This window comes from Plasmodium chabaudi, assembly GCF_900002335.3.
Source record: "Plasmodium chabaudi chabaudi strain AS genome assembly, chromosome: 12".
Taxonomy (NCBI): Eukaryota; Apicomplexa; class Aconoidasida; order Haemosporida; family Plasmodiidae; genus Plasmodium; species Plasmodium chabaudi.
In genome coordinates, this window is record NC_030112.2 from 1,649,637 (window position 1) to 1,665,263 (window position 15,627).

The 15,627-nt window shown below is 23.3% G+C and overlaps 4 protein-coding genes across 4 annotated transcripts; 2 read left to right on the forward strand and 2 right to left on the reverse strand.

Annotated features, from left to right (window-relative positions):
- Window positions 1-97: 97 nt before the first annotated feature.
- PCHAS_1245550 (dolichol-phosphate mannosyltransferase subunit 3, putative) lies at window positions 98-618 on the reverse strand (the record flags this gene model as incomplete). The annotated part of the gene is made up of 3 exons (XM_051321002.1): window positions 98-151; window positions 260-367; window positions 505-618. 3 exons carry the CDS (start codon window positions 616-618, stop codon window positions 98-100), a joined length of 276 nt encoding a protein of 91 aa, XP_051176957.1.
- A 379-nt stretch (window positions 619-997) lies between these two features.
- On the forward strand, window positions 998-3,113 carry PCHAS_1245600 (CPW-WPC family protein; the record flags this gene model as incomplete). Its single annotated transcript, XM_016799033.1, has 10 exons — window positions 998-1,069; window positions 1,295-1,346; window positions 1,528-1,604; window positions 1,818-1,860; window positions 1,965-2,032; window positions 2,118-2,187; window positions 2,288-2,416; window positions 2,561-2,702; window positions 2,930-3,001; window positions 3,086-3,113. The coding sequence occupies 10 exons, from the start codon at window positions 998-1,000 to the stop codon at window positions 3,111-3,113; spliced, it is 753 nt and encodes a 250-aa protein (XP_016654380.1).
- Window positions 3,114-3,649: 536 nt separating this feature from the next.
- On the reverse strand, window positions 3,650-11,164 carry PCHAS_1245700 (formin 1, putative; the record flags this gene model as incomplete). The annotated part of the gene is made up of 1 exon (XM_016799034.1): window positions 3,650-11,164. One exon carries the CDS (start codon window positions 11,162-11,164, stop codon window positions 3,650-3,652), a length of 7,515 nt encoding a protein of 2,504 aa, XP_016654381.1.
- Window positions 11,165-12,998: 1,834 nt separating this feature from the next.
- On the forward strand, window positions 12,999-14,972 carry PCHAS_1245800 (SURF1 domain-containing protein, putative; the record flags this gene model as incomplete). The annotated part of the gene is made up of 1 exon (XM_016799035.1): window positions 12,999-14,972. The coding sequence occupies one exon, from the start codon at window positions 12,999-13,001 to the stop codon at window positions 14,970-14,972; it is 1,974 nt and encodes a 657-aa protein (XP_016654382.1).
- Between the last annotated feature and the right edge of the window lie 655 nt (window positions 14,973-15,627).

A 15,627-nucleotide genomic window follows, 5' to 3' on the forward strand; every position in this document is an offset into this window, starting at 1 on the left:
AGAAATAGATACAAAAAAAATTAAAATGAAATTTTCATAATTTTGCCAACAATTTTTCCAACAATTTTTCCAACAATTTTGATAGCCGTTTTTATCTTTAGGTAAAGGTAAAATTTTTCATTTGTAATTTCTTCTTTATGTTATCCAGTTCCTTCAAAAAAAAAAAATAATGAACAATGTAAACAAGAAATATGCATATGTCGATGTAGTTTTAAGAGGTTATAACTGTTGGGACGTTTGTATTTTATTTTTTATTTACTTCTAATAAAGTATTCTGGTCATTAGGTATAATATTAACATTATATATACTTATGGATATAGAAACTAATGCGTATATACCTAAACTGAATATAAGATATAAAGGGATCTGCAAATTGAAAAAAAACGGAAAAGGGTGTGCATATGTATTTCCAAATATTGCTTATGGAATAAGGGTTGTAAGACTTTTCCATTTGCTCCTATTATATCCTATAATATGTATATATATATTTTTCAATTTTATACTAGTATCCATTTATGTAAGGAATCCGATTTTTTATATTTGTCAAATTTGTATATCCATAAAATTGTAGAAAAAAGTAAAATTATGACAACAATTTTTCCCTTTGTAAGCTGCATAATGTTATTCTGTTATTTTAATAATTTTTTTATTTGTGTTTTTTTTATTTGTGTTTGTGTATTTTTCTTATTTATTAGTATTAACTAAATTGCCAAAAAAAGACTTTGAAAAAATGTGTATAAACCTTATGTAAATACACCATAACAGTATTAAACATGAAATTGTGCATTAAAACTTTTTTATTTGACATAAGTAAAAAAATAGTTTACTAAAAGGTTTAGCATAAGGATGCATATATCTTTGTGTATGGTCTTCTCAATCCATGAAATTGTATATCTGTTGTGTATATGGAAATGGGGATGGCGGAAAATATAATACAAATAAAAAACGATCACATTCTTAAACATAAAATAATACAAAATTGTATATTAAGAGAAAATGAATTATTTTTATTTATTTGTACTATTCCTTTTTTTATATACGGAATTAAATTTATGTGAAAATGAAAAAGTAAGTTAAAATAAGTATATAAATAAAAAAAGCAATGAATATATAAAATAATGTTGCAAGCTAGTAGCAACAAGATACTTGCTTACTATGCAATATGAATAATTTTGTATTTAAAATAAAAATAAAAGGTTGTAAAATAAGTTAAATTAATTTTTTTTATCCTTTTTTATCCTTTTTTTATCTTTTTCTTCCCTTCACTTATAAATTTTAAAAAAATATTTGAAGAAAAACGAATTATTTTCTAACAGTGAATTAGAAAATATAGGGGGGAGTGCAGGTTTAAAAAAATATAATAAAATATATATTTCACGTGCATATATAGAAATAGCTATGAAAGATACTTTTAATTAAAGTATTTAAAAAATTTTGTAGACCATAAAATGTAACTATTGTGTGCATTAAACAAAATAACAAAATTATGGAAATATGAAAAAAATTAAGTACACAAAAATTTATAGGTGGCATTATTACGGGATCTTCAAACTTATCCGCACACACAAATCCTCATCCTTCTGTTACTAATGTTGCTGGAGATGTAAACTGATAAATATAAAAATTAGAATAAAAAACGAGCATAAATAAATATATGTGTGTATTTATACATGTGAAAATATTTGTAAAGTGAATTTTATTATAATGCATATTGATGTGTTCGTAAAAATGAATGCAATAAATAATGTGTATATAAATTGTTTGAGAATTGGTTTGATCAAAATATTTATTTTGATGAATATTTTTCACATTGCAGATAATTCATGGTCTAAAGAGTGCTTCACCGCCAATTGTTGAATGTAATATCATTTGATTATTATTATGTTCCTATAATTATATAAGGGAATTAGTTTTAAGAAATGTTTAATAATACAACTAATGAATTGTTAATTTATTCTACTAGTAAATGGAGAAGCTCTAATTGATCCTGATATTATTTGTGAAAGGGATTATAATATACCATGTCCCGAGGTTAGCAATGTTTTTTTTTCTTTTCTAATATTGTTTTTTTTTATTATATAATAAAATTATTCAATTGTGTGTATACTATTTTTAGGATTATACGTATATTGGATCTGTTCATAAAAATGACGATGAGATATGTGCACCATCGCCAACTTATGATGGTTTAAAAAAAAGAATAAATTAAATCTGATTTTATTATAAATATTTTTGAATTAATCACTTTTTAATGTGTTGATTTTTTCCTTGCTTATTTTTGTGTAGGCCCTTGCATAGGTGAAGAATTGAACATAAAGAATATGTCTGATGCCAGAAAAGAGAATTGGTCAATGAAATGTAAAACATCATGGCCTTGTAGAAAATGTGTAAGGGATTACACTTCATTTTGTCCAGGTTAAAAAATAAAAAAAAATAATAACATATGGAAATGAGAATAATTTGACTTATATTTATTAAAATTGTTTGGTCACACACGTATATATATTACAGCTATGCGAAAGAATAAACAAAATATACGTTTCTTTTATTTTTTTGAAGAAAAATGGGATAAAGTAGAAGGAACAATAAGATCTTGTAAACCATCAAGGGATTATATGGGTCCCTGTAAATACCAGATAAATTTTTCTGGGCACAATATAGAAATGTTAAGTGACTGGAGCTTAAAATGTGAAGCGTGGTGGTAATTTAAAAAAGGAAATATACACAGTATTAATGATGATGATAAAAGAGAAGTGATAAAAACATTATTTGATAAGAACGTTTTATGCTATACAAGATAATATACAAAATAATATACAAGATAATAGTGTTGCATATTGGTTGTTAAATTATTTTTTTAAATAGCATTACAATTCATGTGTGATTATATACTCATTAAATTTTGTTCATAATTTATGATTTAAACAGGGCATGTGATCATATAGATTTATTCCCTGATTGCCCAGATAGTGATGTACCTATTACTGCAGCTGCTACTAGGTTATACTTAAAAGAAACAAAGATTATATAAATAAATAATATTAAATAGTTATTATATAAACATATTTAAAAATTATTATGTAGATGGAGATTGATGAAGAATTATCAGTAAGTTTTTATTATCATCTTTTTAAATTATAAGATATATAACTTGATATTATTACAAATTCATGTAATTTGTTTGTTGTTTTGTTAATTTTTTAAATTATATATACATATAGTTGCATATTTACTTATTGTTAATACATTATTGTCTAATGTGTGTGGTAATTATTTAAGTTAATAATTTGATGTGAAATATGGATAACGAAAACAAAATATACACATAAGCTAGATAAAAAATAAGCATGTAGCATTTCAAATATTTCTTAATATATTGTTTTGCTATTATTTGGTAAGCAATTTCGAAAATCAAATAGTGTATTTATCCAATTTATGGAAATACAAAAAGGGTAGATAGTGCCATAAAAATATAGCTAGCCATAACTAGCCATAATTAAACAAAAAAAACGAAAATAGTCGAAAATCATAAATATTATACATTTTTTAATATTATGTTATAAAAATATTAATATATAATCGTCAAAATTAGTATACATACAAATGATGAGAAAAATATACATGTGTGTAATCATGAAAAATGAATAATTAAAATATTTTGAAGGATTTCTTTTCAGTATTTTCAACTGGTTCCTTTTGAACTTTTTTAACTATAGTAAAGTTTTGCCTTTTGCTGAGAACGGTTCCTTTTTTTTCATTTTCCAATTGCTTTTCTTTTTTCTTAAGCTCTTTTATAGCATTTTCATTAATTGTTTTTCTATTAAATTCAACAGATTGAATAAATTTCCAAAGCTCTTTAAACAGATCTTGTATTTGTACATTAGCTACTTCTTTTTCTTTATAACCTAAATATAATGCAATATCTTTGAATACTGAAAGTGTTTGATTATAAAACTGTTCGAGCTCTTCAATTTTTGGTTCTACACTAAAATAAAATTCATTAAGTGCATCATATAATGGATCTTGTGGATTTTTTTTGGCTAGTTCTATAACATTTTTAATTTTTGTAGAACCCATTTTTAATTTTTGTAAAAGAGAATCAATTATTTGTTTATCTGTTCTGACTACACTTTCAATACATCTTAATTCATCGATAATTTGCAATGTTTCTGGGCTTTTTTCATAAATAACTTCACATATATATTGCATAAGTGTTTTAACTGGCTTAGTACTTGATCTTATATCATTTAATTTAGCTAGTGTTGTTAATTTAAATCCCAAAGCATTACCTCTTTGTGGGTCACCATAATTTAATGTATTACCTACATTTAAAATAGTAAATAGGATAGTAAAAAGTTTTGTTGAACCTTTTATTGCTTCACAAGATTCTAATATATTTTCCAATGGCGTTAATGTATTTTCATAATTTTCTTTAAATGATAAAGCAAAATAATGAGATTCCAATCTTTGTTTTAATAAAGGTACACCAGTTAATGCTGCTATATATTGTTCAGGTTTATCAACTAAATTTAAATCACCATTAGAGCAAATATATTCTTTAACAATTTCAAATTCTTCTGGTGTTGGTACATATTGCAATAATACTTCTGTATTATCTATATTAAGTACACTTGGATTTAAATTCATAATTGCATCTCTTATTTCTTTAAATGTAAAATTATTAAATTTCGATAAAGCAATGGACATATTATATTCTCTTTTTGAATCTGGCAATAATTGTATAACTTTTGGTTTTTTAATTTTTAATTCGGTTCCACCTTCTTTTTTAGTAACAATTTTTGTGAAACATTTTTCAACGCTTTCTTTTTGTATTTCAATTTTTGATATTAAATCTTTTTTATCATCAAATAATGTTCCTGGTATATCATTTTCAAATAAAGCTTCCCAGAAAAATCTTTTTGTTTTTCCATCATCTTTTGCTTGATTTTTTTTAATACTAAATTTACTTTTTCCAGCAACAGCTCCACCTTGTACTCCTTTTGGAGGTCCTTTCATAAATTTTGGAGCTCCTTTTTTTCCTCCTTTTCCTTTTGGTGCTGTTTTTTGTGTCGTTTTTGGTGCTTCTTTTTTTATGGAACCATCTTTTGCCTTTACTACTGATTTTGCATTTTCTGTAACCTCCGTTTTTTCAATTTTATATGATTTTTTGAGCATTTCTAAATCTATACCAGATAAAAGATTTAAACTGGGTATAGGAGTTATTGGATCTGTAGGATTTGTTGTGAATCCTAATTCTTTTAATCCTTCTCCTGTTAAAAGTTTTGTTTCTTTTTCTATTAATTTTTTTCTATCATCAATAGAAACTTCCAATTCTTTATGAAGTAAACCAATTTTCTTAATTGTTTCTTCTTCGATCGAAGATTTAGCTAAAGAGAAGGAGGTTATATCTAATTGCCAAGGTACAATTGCTAACAATTTTTTTTCAGCATTTAATAAATGAACAGTTGGTAAAGTACCGAAAACATCATCTGGTTCAGATCCAATTTTACAATATTTCACTTTTCGTAATACATCAAATGGTAATACATCATTTATTTTTTTTATTATGTTGGTTGGCTGATTTTTATCACTAGTATTAGTAGTAGGTGTGATACCATTTTGGCTACTTTTGGGTGCACTTGAAGCAGTATTCTCATTTTCCTTAATGGCTTTATTTAATACAATTTTTGGAACTATTTTTTTTATCATTAATTTTTTCATAGTAACTACTTTATTATTACTTTTTACCGAAGCAGATGTGTTACTTTGGGGTATTGATATTTTTTCTTCATTCTGCGTATTTTTTTTTTCAATTTTTTTAAGGTCATTTTCTTCAGGTTGCGATATGTCATCTTTTTTTGTATCCAAATCTTTTGATTCGTCATTTTTGGAACCCGCATCTTTTGACTCGTCATTTTTGGAACCCGTATCTTTTGACTCGTCACTTTTGGAACTCGTATCTTTTGATTCATCGCTTTTTGAATCTGTATTTTGCGCCTTTTCAATTTCTTCATTACCAGTTTTTGCTTCTACATTTGAATCCTCATTGGGTTTCTTTTCATCATTTTGTGGTGGACTCTTCACGATGAGACTATTTTTTTTTTCAAATTGTTCGTCATTATTTTTTACTGGCATATTATCCTTTTCAATAGAAATATTTTTATTGATTGGGCCATTTTTGGCGGTATTTATTTTTTTCAAAGCTAAAAATTTAGATTTTATATTTAATCTTGGTTTTATCATACCATGAATCGATTCAGATACTAATTTATTTCTTTTCTTTTTTGAGAATATATATTGATCCTTTAAAACAGCATTATAGGATCCATTTAATTTATGGGCATTTATATTTGTTACTAAAGCGTGATTAGAAAAACTATTTGATAGTGACACATCTTTGTCATGTCTATTAATTTGATTATGAGGTGTATCTATAACGCATTCAGAATTGCTCGTTACTTTGCTTTTTTTTCTTTTATTATATCGTTCTTTTTTATTTTTTAAAAAAAATGAAAACATATTTAAAATTTTGTTTCTTTTACTTTTGGGTACACTACTTTTTTTTCTTCCTCCTCTTTCCTCATTTTTATAATCATAATAATTCTCACTATTCAAATTGTTACTATCGATATGATTGTTTTTATTTTTAAGGGCTTCCTCTTTTATAATCTTACTAGTATCATTCGAATTTGAAAAATAAGATATATCACATTCCATTAAATTGGTATTTATGCTATGACTACTTTTTATATTATTAGGGATAACATTATTGACTATATTCTTATAAGATTCTGATTCCTTTTTCTTTTTTTCAGTTATTAAATTATTTTGATTATTATGCTTATGCAGGTTGTTTACATTTGTTTTATTATCATGGTATGAAATATCATTACTAGAAAACATTGTATCAAATTCTTTATCTGAATGAGTAAACCGATTTGATGATATATTAATATCTTTATTTTTACGAACATTTTTAATGTTTATATCATCTATCGATGTATTAATATTTTTATTTTCGGTATAATCACTTTTAGTTTCATCAATTACAGAAATTGATTCATATTTGTTAGTTATTAAATTTGAATCCAACTCTTCTATTGAATTATTTCTTAAAAATAAAATGTCTGTGTGTGCATCAACAGTATTACCAATATCATAAACAGAACCGCTATTTTTTTTATCATCAGTATTTTCTGTTTTTTGGGTGTCGCTTTGACTATTACTATTTATAAGTGGGTCGTCAAAGTGTGTTTGGTTATTATTTTGTTCGTAAATATATTCTTTATGTAACTTATTAATCATGTCATATTTATCATAATTCTCATCATACACATTTGAGCCAATATTTGAGTCCATGTTTAAATCGTTAGTAACTGCTTTATGTTTATAACTATGCAAACGGTTATTATTTTCCTGAACATTTGTTATTTCTACAGTTTGGTCATCACTTTTTGAATCATCCATAATTATATTATTATAAAATTCTTCATTTTCACTTAGTATAAATTCATCGTAATTTTTATTTAGTTTATTATTAGCTTCATAATAAAATGACATATTTTGAGACGATTGAGAATTGGATTTAGTATCTTTGCTTTTATTATTAAATAAATTTGTATTATTTGAATTCATAGATGACAAAGGAGGTTGAAGAGATGTGGATGAAGAGTGATCATTTTCTATTTGCTCATTAGTATTGTTTGAATTATCCAAATATTGTTCGCTAGTTGGGTAGGTATTATTTTCGAAAGATTGTGCATACATTTCACCATCAGTTATGTCACTATCAGATAAAATATTTTCATTTTTTAATGAATTATCATTTTTATTTAAGTCAAATTTAAATAAAATATCATTGATGTTTACATTTTTAATATTATTTAATGTTTCTTTTATATGGCTTTTATTATGTTCAATATTGTTTTGATTTGGTGTAGATTCATGTTGATTATTAATGTTTTCTTCATTATTATATTTACTATGATTATCTGAAATTAAACTAAAACCATTGCTCGAATAAGCGTTAGATGATAAATTATTGTTGAAAATTTTATGCAAATCAATGTCATAATTTTTTTCACTATTAGATGAAGAATTATCATCACTGCTTTCTGATTGTGCAATATAATTGTTGCTATCGCTATTACTATTATTGGTAAGGCTTTCAGAATATTGTTCATCAATATTTACATTTTTATAATTATGATTCATATTTTTTCGTCCAGCTTTCGTAAATTTATCTTTTTTATATTCCTCATAACTAGCAACTGTTTCACTTTCATCCTCCATAAATGATAATCTATTTGAATGCGTATTTTTTTTTTCTTTTGAATTATTATCATAATATATTTCTCTCTTCAAATTATCAATATCATATTGTTCTAATTTGTTAATATGATTTTCGATATCCATTTTAATATTATAATCTATTGACGATTTTAAAACGGGTTCTTTACTTAATTTAATATTTTTGGTAGATATCTCTAATTGATCATTATCACCATCTACATTATTATGATCAATTAATTTTAATTGTTCGTTGTTTCTAAAAAATAAGCCATTAAATTTACTATTCTTTTTAGGCATATATCTATTTTTTGAAAACTTTGATACTTTACTATCATTATTGGTTTTCAATATGTGCATTTTATTAAATTGTTTTACTTTCTGTTGAGGATTTTTATCTGTGGCTAGTCCATTTGTTTTAAATAGTATACTCTTTTTTTCTTTTTGAATTTGTTTAAATGATGATAATTGATTGATATTTTTTAATTCTGTTTTTTTCGTTTCTATTGCTGGTTTTCCATTGAATGTACTTTTTTTTAAAATGATGTTGGATGTACTTTCCCTTTCAAGGGTTTTAAATTCACTAACATTTTCGATGTCATGCTTGTCATTTTTTAAAATATTATTAGATGAATTGCTCATAATAGATGTATTTAATTTTGTATTTTTTAAATGAGACGATGAGCTTCGCCTTTTATTTTTATTATCAACCAATTCATCTTTGTTAATAAGATTAGACTTATTTTCGTTTGAACCCATATTACGAAGATTTTTTGGCCCCGAAAATTTATTTTTTTGATTTAAATTTAATTTATCGATTAAATATAAATCATTATCACGATTATATCTATGAAAATAATATGGATCATTTAAAATAATACAATGATAAATAGCAGGATTTGGTACATATAATGGTGTATCATAAAATCCGAGCATAACCTCATTATTTTCATCTAAAATAGGTATAAACATATCAAACTCTTGAGTTATACTTTCATATTTACTAAATACATTTCCTTTTGAATCTACAAAAGGTTCTTTAACATTCCATTCATTTAATAAAGTTTTCGCATCTTCATTACATATCATAATAGGTTGTTCCTTATTTAATTTCACGTAACCTTTTTCTATCAATGGTACATTAACAACTGGTAGAACTTTTCTTTTATAAATAATGGCTTTTTGAAAATCTTTACATTCAGAAAATTTAATTAATTTTTTATCGACTAAATTTGTTTCAACAAATGGTAAAATATAAGTAGAAGGAATTAATGTATTCCTCCAAGAGTCTCCATATAATGATTTAACTCTATTAATAGATGAAATTGGAAAATAAGAGCTTTTTAATATTTCAAATTCTTTATTAGATTTCATATGTTTATATGCATCAATGCTTGAATAGCTTAAATCATTATATTTAAAATTTCCATCTCTTGATATAATTTTTCTTTTATCAATTAAATTATTATGAGATATATTACTTGGTTTAATTAGAACCCTTTCATTCATAAGATTTTCAATTAAATTAGGATCTAAATCAGATTTATTTAAAATATTATTATTTTGCACTTGTTCATTAAATGTATTCCAATATGTATGCTTGTTATCTTTTTTATTTGTTATATTGTCATTAGTATTTATTAAGTTATTGCCTAAATTTTTGTCGTGATTTTTATTAGCTTCTTTTTTAACATCCGTTTCTAATTCTTCAATTAGTTTTAAAACAATTGTTGTGTTGATATCTTGAGGGCCATAATATGTTTTGTAAAAATTATAAACTTCTTTATATAATTGCAGTGATATTTTAAAGTTATTAAGTTGATGCATAATAATAGCAAAAGAAAATAAAATATTTTGAACTTGAATCGTTTGTCGTGTTTTATGTATTCGCATTCTCATATCGACAGCTATTAAATATTTGTGTAAAGCATTTAAAGGATTTCCAGAAAGTCTTAATAATAATCCTAAATTACAATAACAATCTGCAATTATTTCATTTGGTGTTTCAGAATTATAATCTCCAAAAAATTTTTTTCTTATATTTAAAATTTGTTCACATAAAGGTATAGCTTTTTCATAGTGTCTTATTTTAATATAATAAGAACACACATCATTTAATGCATCACTATAATTTAAACTATCAGAATTAAAAACTTTTTCTACAACATATAAATATTTTAAAAAATAATTTTCTGCTTCTTCATTTTGTTTATATTGGCCTAATAAATCTGAAAAAATATAAAGCAGATTTGATAAAACTTGTATTTCACATACTATATATGGTTCATCAAAATGGGAATCTAAATTTTTAGCTTTATTAATATCGGTAGGTTGTCCATTTAACAATTCTTTTTTGTGTGTATATAATAATGTATTATCAATTAAAAATTTTAATTCATTTAAATATTTTTTGCCTTCTTCATATTTTTCTATTAATACATAACATTTACATATTAGAATTAATTCTGTACTCATATCACCAGTTATATAAAAACCAAAATATTTCGAATAATATTTTTTTGCTATCATATAAGAATGAATAGCTTGAATTAAACAATCTGAATATTTTTTATCATTGTAATTGTTAATAGCTAGTAATCTTAAATCATTTCGTATATTTTGTATTTCGGTATAAGTAATAGAATAGTTAAAAGTTTCCATATTTTGCAGTATAAAAACTGCTTCTTTTACTTTTATTTGCTCATCGTTCATTGTTAAAGAATCCTCAAATCTTACGTTTTTTATCTTAGTATCCTTTTCATTTCTACTACTTGTTAATCTCAATTCATTTTTTGTAATCATGCTTAGCGTATCTACATTTTTTTCATTTTCAATGTCATTGATGTTTGCTAAAGTGATTTTTTTTATTTCCATTTTATGATACTTTGCAAAAAAATTGGATTATAAAGTATTTATGGGATATATATTGTAATATCCCGAAACAGAGTGAAAAAATTAAATGAATATACAAATGAAATATTAAGTAATAATAGGATTATATTTTGTAGTGTGTAACAAAGGTGCAAACGATGCAACTTTCATATAAAGCTTAAAGAACTTTTTATCAATAAAAAGTTTACACTATGAATGATTCATTTTTTTCAAGCATTGCAAATGTGGAAACAAATAATTTGCAAAACTTGTGCATAAATCTTCATGTAGGAAAAAATTATATATATCCTTATTTACAAAAATGTGTCAAATAAATGAGTTAACACATATTCATATGGAACAATACGGAAATGCACATTCCCTCCAAAATACATAAATATGTAAAATACGTAATTGCAAAATATGCAACAATATTAAAAATTGTTAATTGTCTAAGAGGAAAATTATAAAAAAAATGGGTATACGAAAAAAAGGAAATGCAGAAAATAAAAATACCAAACAAATAGAAAATACTAAAAAAAATTGGAAATACCAAACAAATAGGAAATACTAAAAAAATAGAAAATACCAAAAAAAATTGGAAAATACCATAAAAAATGAAACTGCATAATTTTTTTTAATATGAAGGTGTAAAAATTATAAATACAAATTGATATCTTTTAAAAAAAAATTAGCAAATTATATATTTATACTTACAAAAATAGAACTGAATTTTTCAAAATGATACAGAATGAATAATATTTATATTGTCTAAAAATTATTGCATTATGCATGCTACATTTATTTTATATTATATTTAGAAGGTATTTTAAAACGAATTTTTTACAAAAAAAAAAATATATATATAATAAAATAAAGAAAGATATAGTTAAAAAAGTGCTTTTTTCCTATAATATACAACCCATCATATTTTTATTTTATAAAAAGGTAATATTTATTTCCTTTATTGAATAATAGTTAATACTATACCGTTTTGTACTGAAAATAATTTTTTAACATCCTTCCATAAAATTATATATAAAAAATTAAGAGTGCTATATAAAAAATGCAGCATATTAAATATGCCTGACGTTAATTTTTTTGTTATTTTTTTTGTTATTTTTTTGTTATTTTTTTTGTTGTTTTATTTTTCTTAATAAGGAAATTATATGTAAAAAATTAACAAATGAATAAATAGCACATTTATAGCATTCATATTATGAATTAAATATATAAATTCTTTGCGAAACAATAAGTATATTTTTGCTTTTTTGTAGCATATAACTTTTGAAATATTTTCAAATAAAATTATCATGTAAATATTTTTTTCTTTTATAATAGGATATACCTTATATATATTATATTCTGATGAATTTCGACATTCACTGCAGCTGTATATAGTATACTTTTGTTTAAATTAAATATTTAAATATTTTTTAAATAAATTTTTTTTTATTACAAATTTTATGTATTATACCAACTTTTCATGATGAAAAGGTTCCCATTTTTCTTTAATGATATAGGAGGTAAAATAATTGAAGAGAAAATAAAAACAATCTTGTTACGAAGTGAAACATTCCATAGGTTTTCACTAAGAACGTACGAGATATATAATGAGTTGAAGAATAAATTGAACTGCATTGCAAAAAAATAACAGGAATTTTATTATATCTTTTAATTAAAGCAAAAAAAATGGTATAAATAATGCACAAGTGTGTATATATATGATATACAAGTTTATATGTGTGCGTGTGAATTACTATTGAAATTATACAGTTTATGAAATTTATTATAAACTTGAATATTAATTGTATATTTGAAAACGCCCTTATATATAATGCCATTTTTAAACAATATCCAAAATGTAAGGAAATTCGCTTTTCAGCTAAATAACAACATTTTTTTGTGTAAACTAAAGGGGTATCCCATTGGTGTATTTTATAATACGTCTTCAACCTTTTTTAATGCATATAACTTAAAAAAAAAGTATTTTAATATACTAAAAAATAAAAGAAATAAAAAAAAATTATCATTACTTTCAAAATATATAAAACATGGACACGATATAAAAGTAAGAAATATAATAAATTTGAGAAAGAGAAAATGGGGGCGTCCTTATAAGGTTCCTATAGATTTATTAAATGAAGAAATAAAATGTATAGAACAAAAAATTAATGAAAGAAATGTAATTAAAAATGATACTAGAGATATATCTATAACACAATTTAAATATCCAAGTCAAAAACTTTATAAAGCAAAAGATGAAGAAATAAATTTAATAAGAAAAACTGAAGGGCAATATTATTTACCATTAGAATGTGAAAATAGTACTATTGTAAGAGTTATTAATATAAAGAATAAAATATCATCACCCATATTACGTTGTGTGCGTAATAGTAAATTTGGATTAAGAGAAAAAGAAAAAACATTTTTTTTCTTTTATTCATCCTTTATTTGTTCTTTTTTTTTTTTAATGGGTGTGTGGCAATATAAAAAAGTTAATAAAAAGAAATTTTTAATTAATTATATATTAGGAAACATAAATAAGCCAATCATAGATATCAATGATTCTGATTTTCCATGGTTTCATGATTATTTGATGTTAAAAGAAAAAATTGAAAAGTTAAATGACGATTTGACATTATATGAAAAAGAAAATGAATCAAAAATAAGTAATGATATAACCCAAGCGATTATGAATGTTTTGGAATTTTGGGAAAAAGTGAAAATATTTTGGGAGCAAGAATTTAATACGACAAAAAGAAAAAATAACAATCAAAACAATAATAATGATTTTATTAGTGGTGTTAAAAATGAGGATAATAAAAATAAATTATATAATACTATAAATGACACAGACCTATTAACTATTGATTTTGATAATATAAAAAATATTCATGATTGGATTATTCGAATAAGAAATGAAAACTTTTTTTCCAGATTTATTAAAAGAAAAATAATGAAAAATAGTATAACTGAAGAAGAGCTGAAAAAAATTGTTATAGAAAAGTATAAATATAGAAAGGTACAATTAACAGGAGTATTAGATACAAGTAATAATTTTTATATAGGCCCTAAATTTCATGAGCATAACAGAAAAAAAAAATATTATTATGTTATTTGCCCATTATTTTTAAAAGATGGAAAATGCATATTAGTAAATCGAGGATTAATAGCACAAGAAATATTAAAGGAAAATATAAGTGAACGTCCAAAAATCGTTACAATTAGAGGAATATTAGATCCAGGTGAATTATATGAATGTTCTTTTAAAAATTTTAAAAAAATTTCAAACAAAAATGGATATGGGAATTATTTTTATTATTATGATATTGAAAATATTTGTAAAAATGCTAATATCTTAAATTTTGAAGGATCTAATTATTTCATTGCAAATGTATATGATATATTAGTCCACGAAGATTATCACAACGATATAATAAAGAGCTGCTATTCAAATAAAGGTAACGATAATAATATTAAAGATAAAGATAAAAGAAACGAATTAAATGATAGTTTAAAAGAATTGAATAATATTAGTATTGATGACATGGATAGAGAAACACAAGAAAGGATAAAGCGTCTTTTAAAAAACAATAACATTAAAACTGAAAATAAATCTGCTATAAAAAAGGCCAAACCTTTTAAATATGAGGATCATTTTATATATAAGAAAAAAAAAGAATACTTCAATTTTTATGCTGATGAAAGAACACATTTTAATTATGCATGCCAATGGTTTATGTTTTCAATTGTTTTTTCAACAATATCCATATTTAAATTTATTCAGTTTAAAAGGTGGGTATTTTAACCTTTTAAGAATAAAATAGTGTGTTTTATAAATATGAGATAATGGAAGTCAAATATGGATCGTTTTGTTATTAATGCGAGCTTATATAAGCTTACAATATTATTACTTCGTTTTTACCGAGCCTATAATACTTAATAGGATTATACAGTAATGTAATTCAAGTATCATTATATTTTTATTAATTAATTTTTTTATTTCGTAGTTTTCATATATTTTTTTTGTTCATTCTTTATGATTTAAACAAATATGTTTTCATAAAGAAATCATTATGTATTTAATTATCATTTTCATTTTTTTTTGAATATAAACATATTTTTTATTGCATTAAAAAAATTTAACTTTTTATAATATTAATTATGTTTTAATAATGAAAATATTAAAATTTAGCATGTAAATTAGTTTTATTATGTTTAGTCAATATCCATTGTAATGGTAATGGACTTTATAAGTATGTTAAAATGTGTAAAAAAGGGGAAACTGTAAAAGGGTTGTGACATATTATGAACAGTTAATATGAAAAGGTCCAAATAGGGTATAGCACAGAAATGTTACGAAGTAAGTACCTACTTAATACACGACTTTAATTGTGTTACGTGCCATGAATAATTTACGAAAACATAAAATATATTAATTTATGGGGAAATGAGTTAATTAT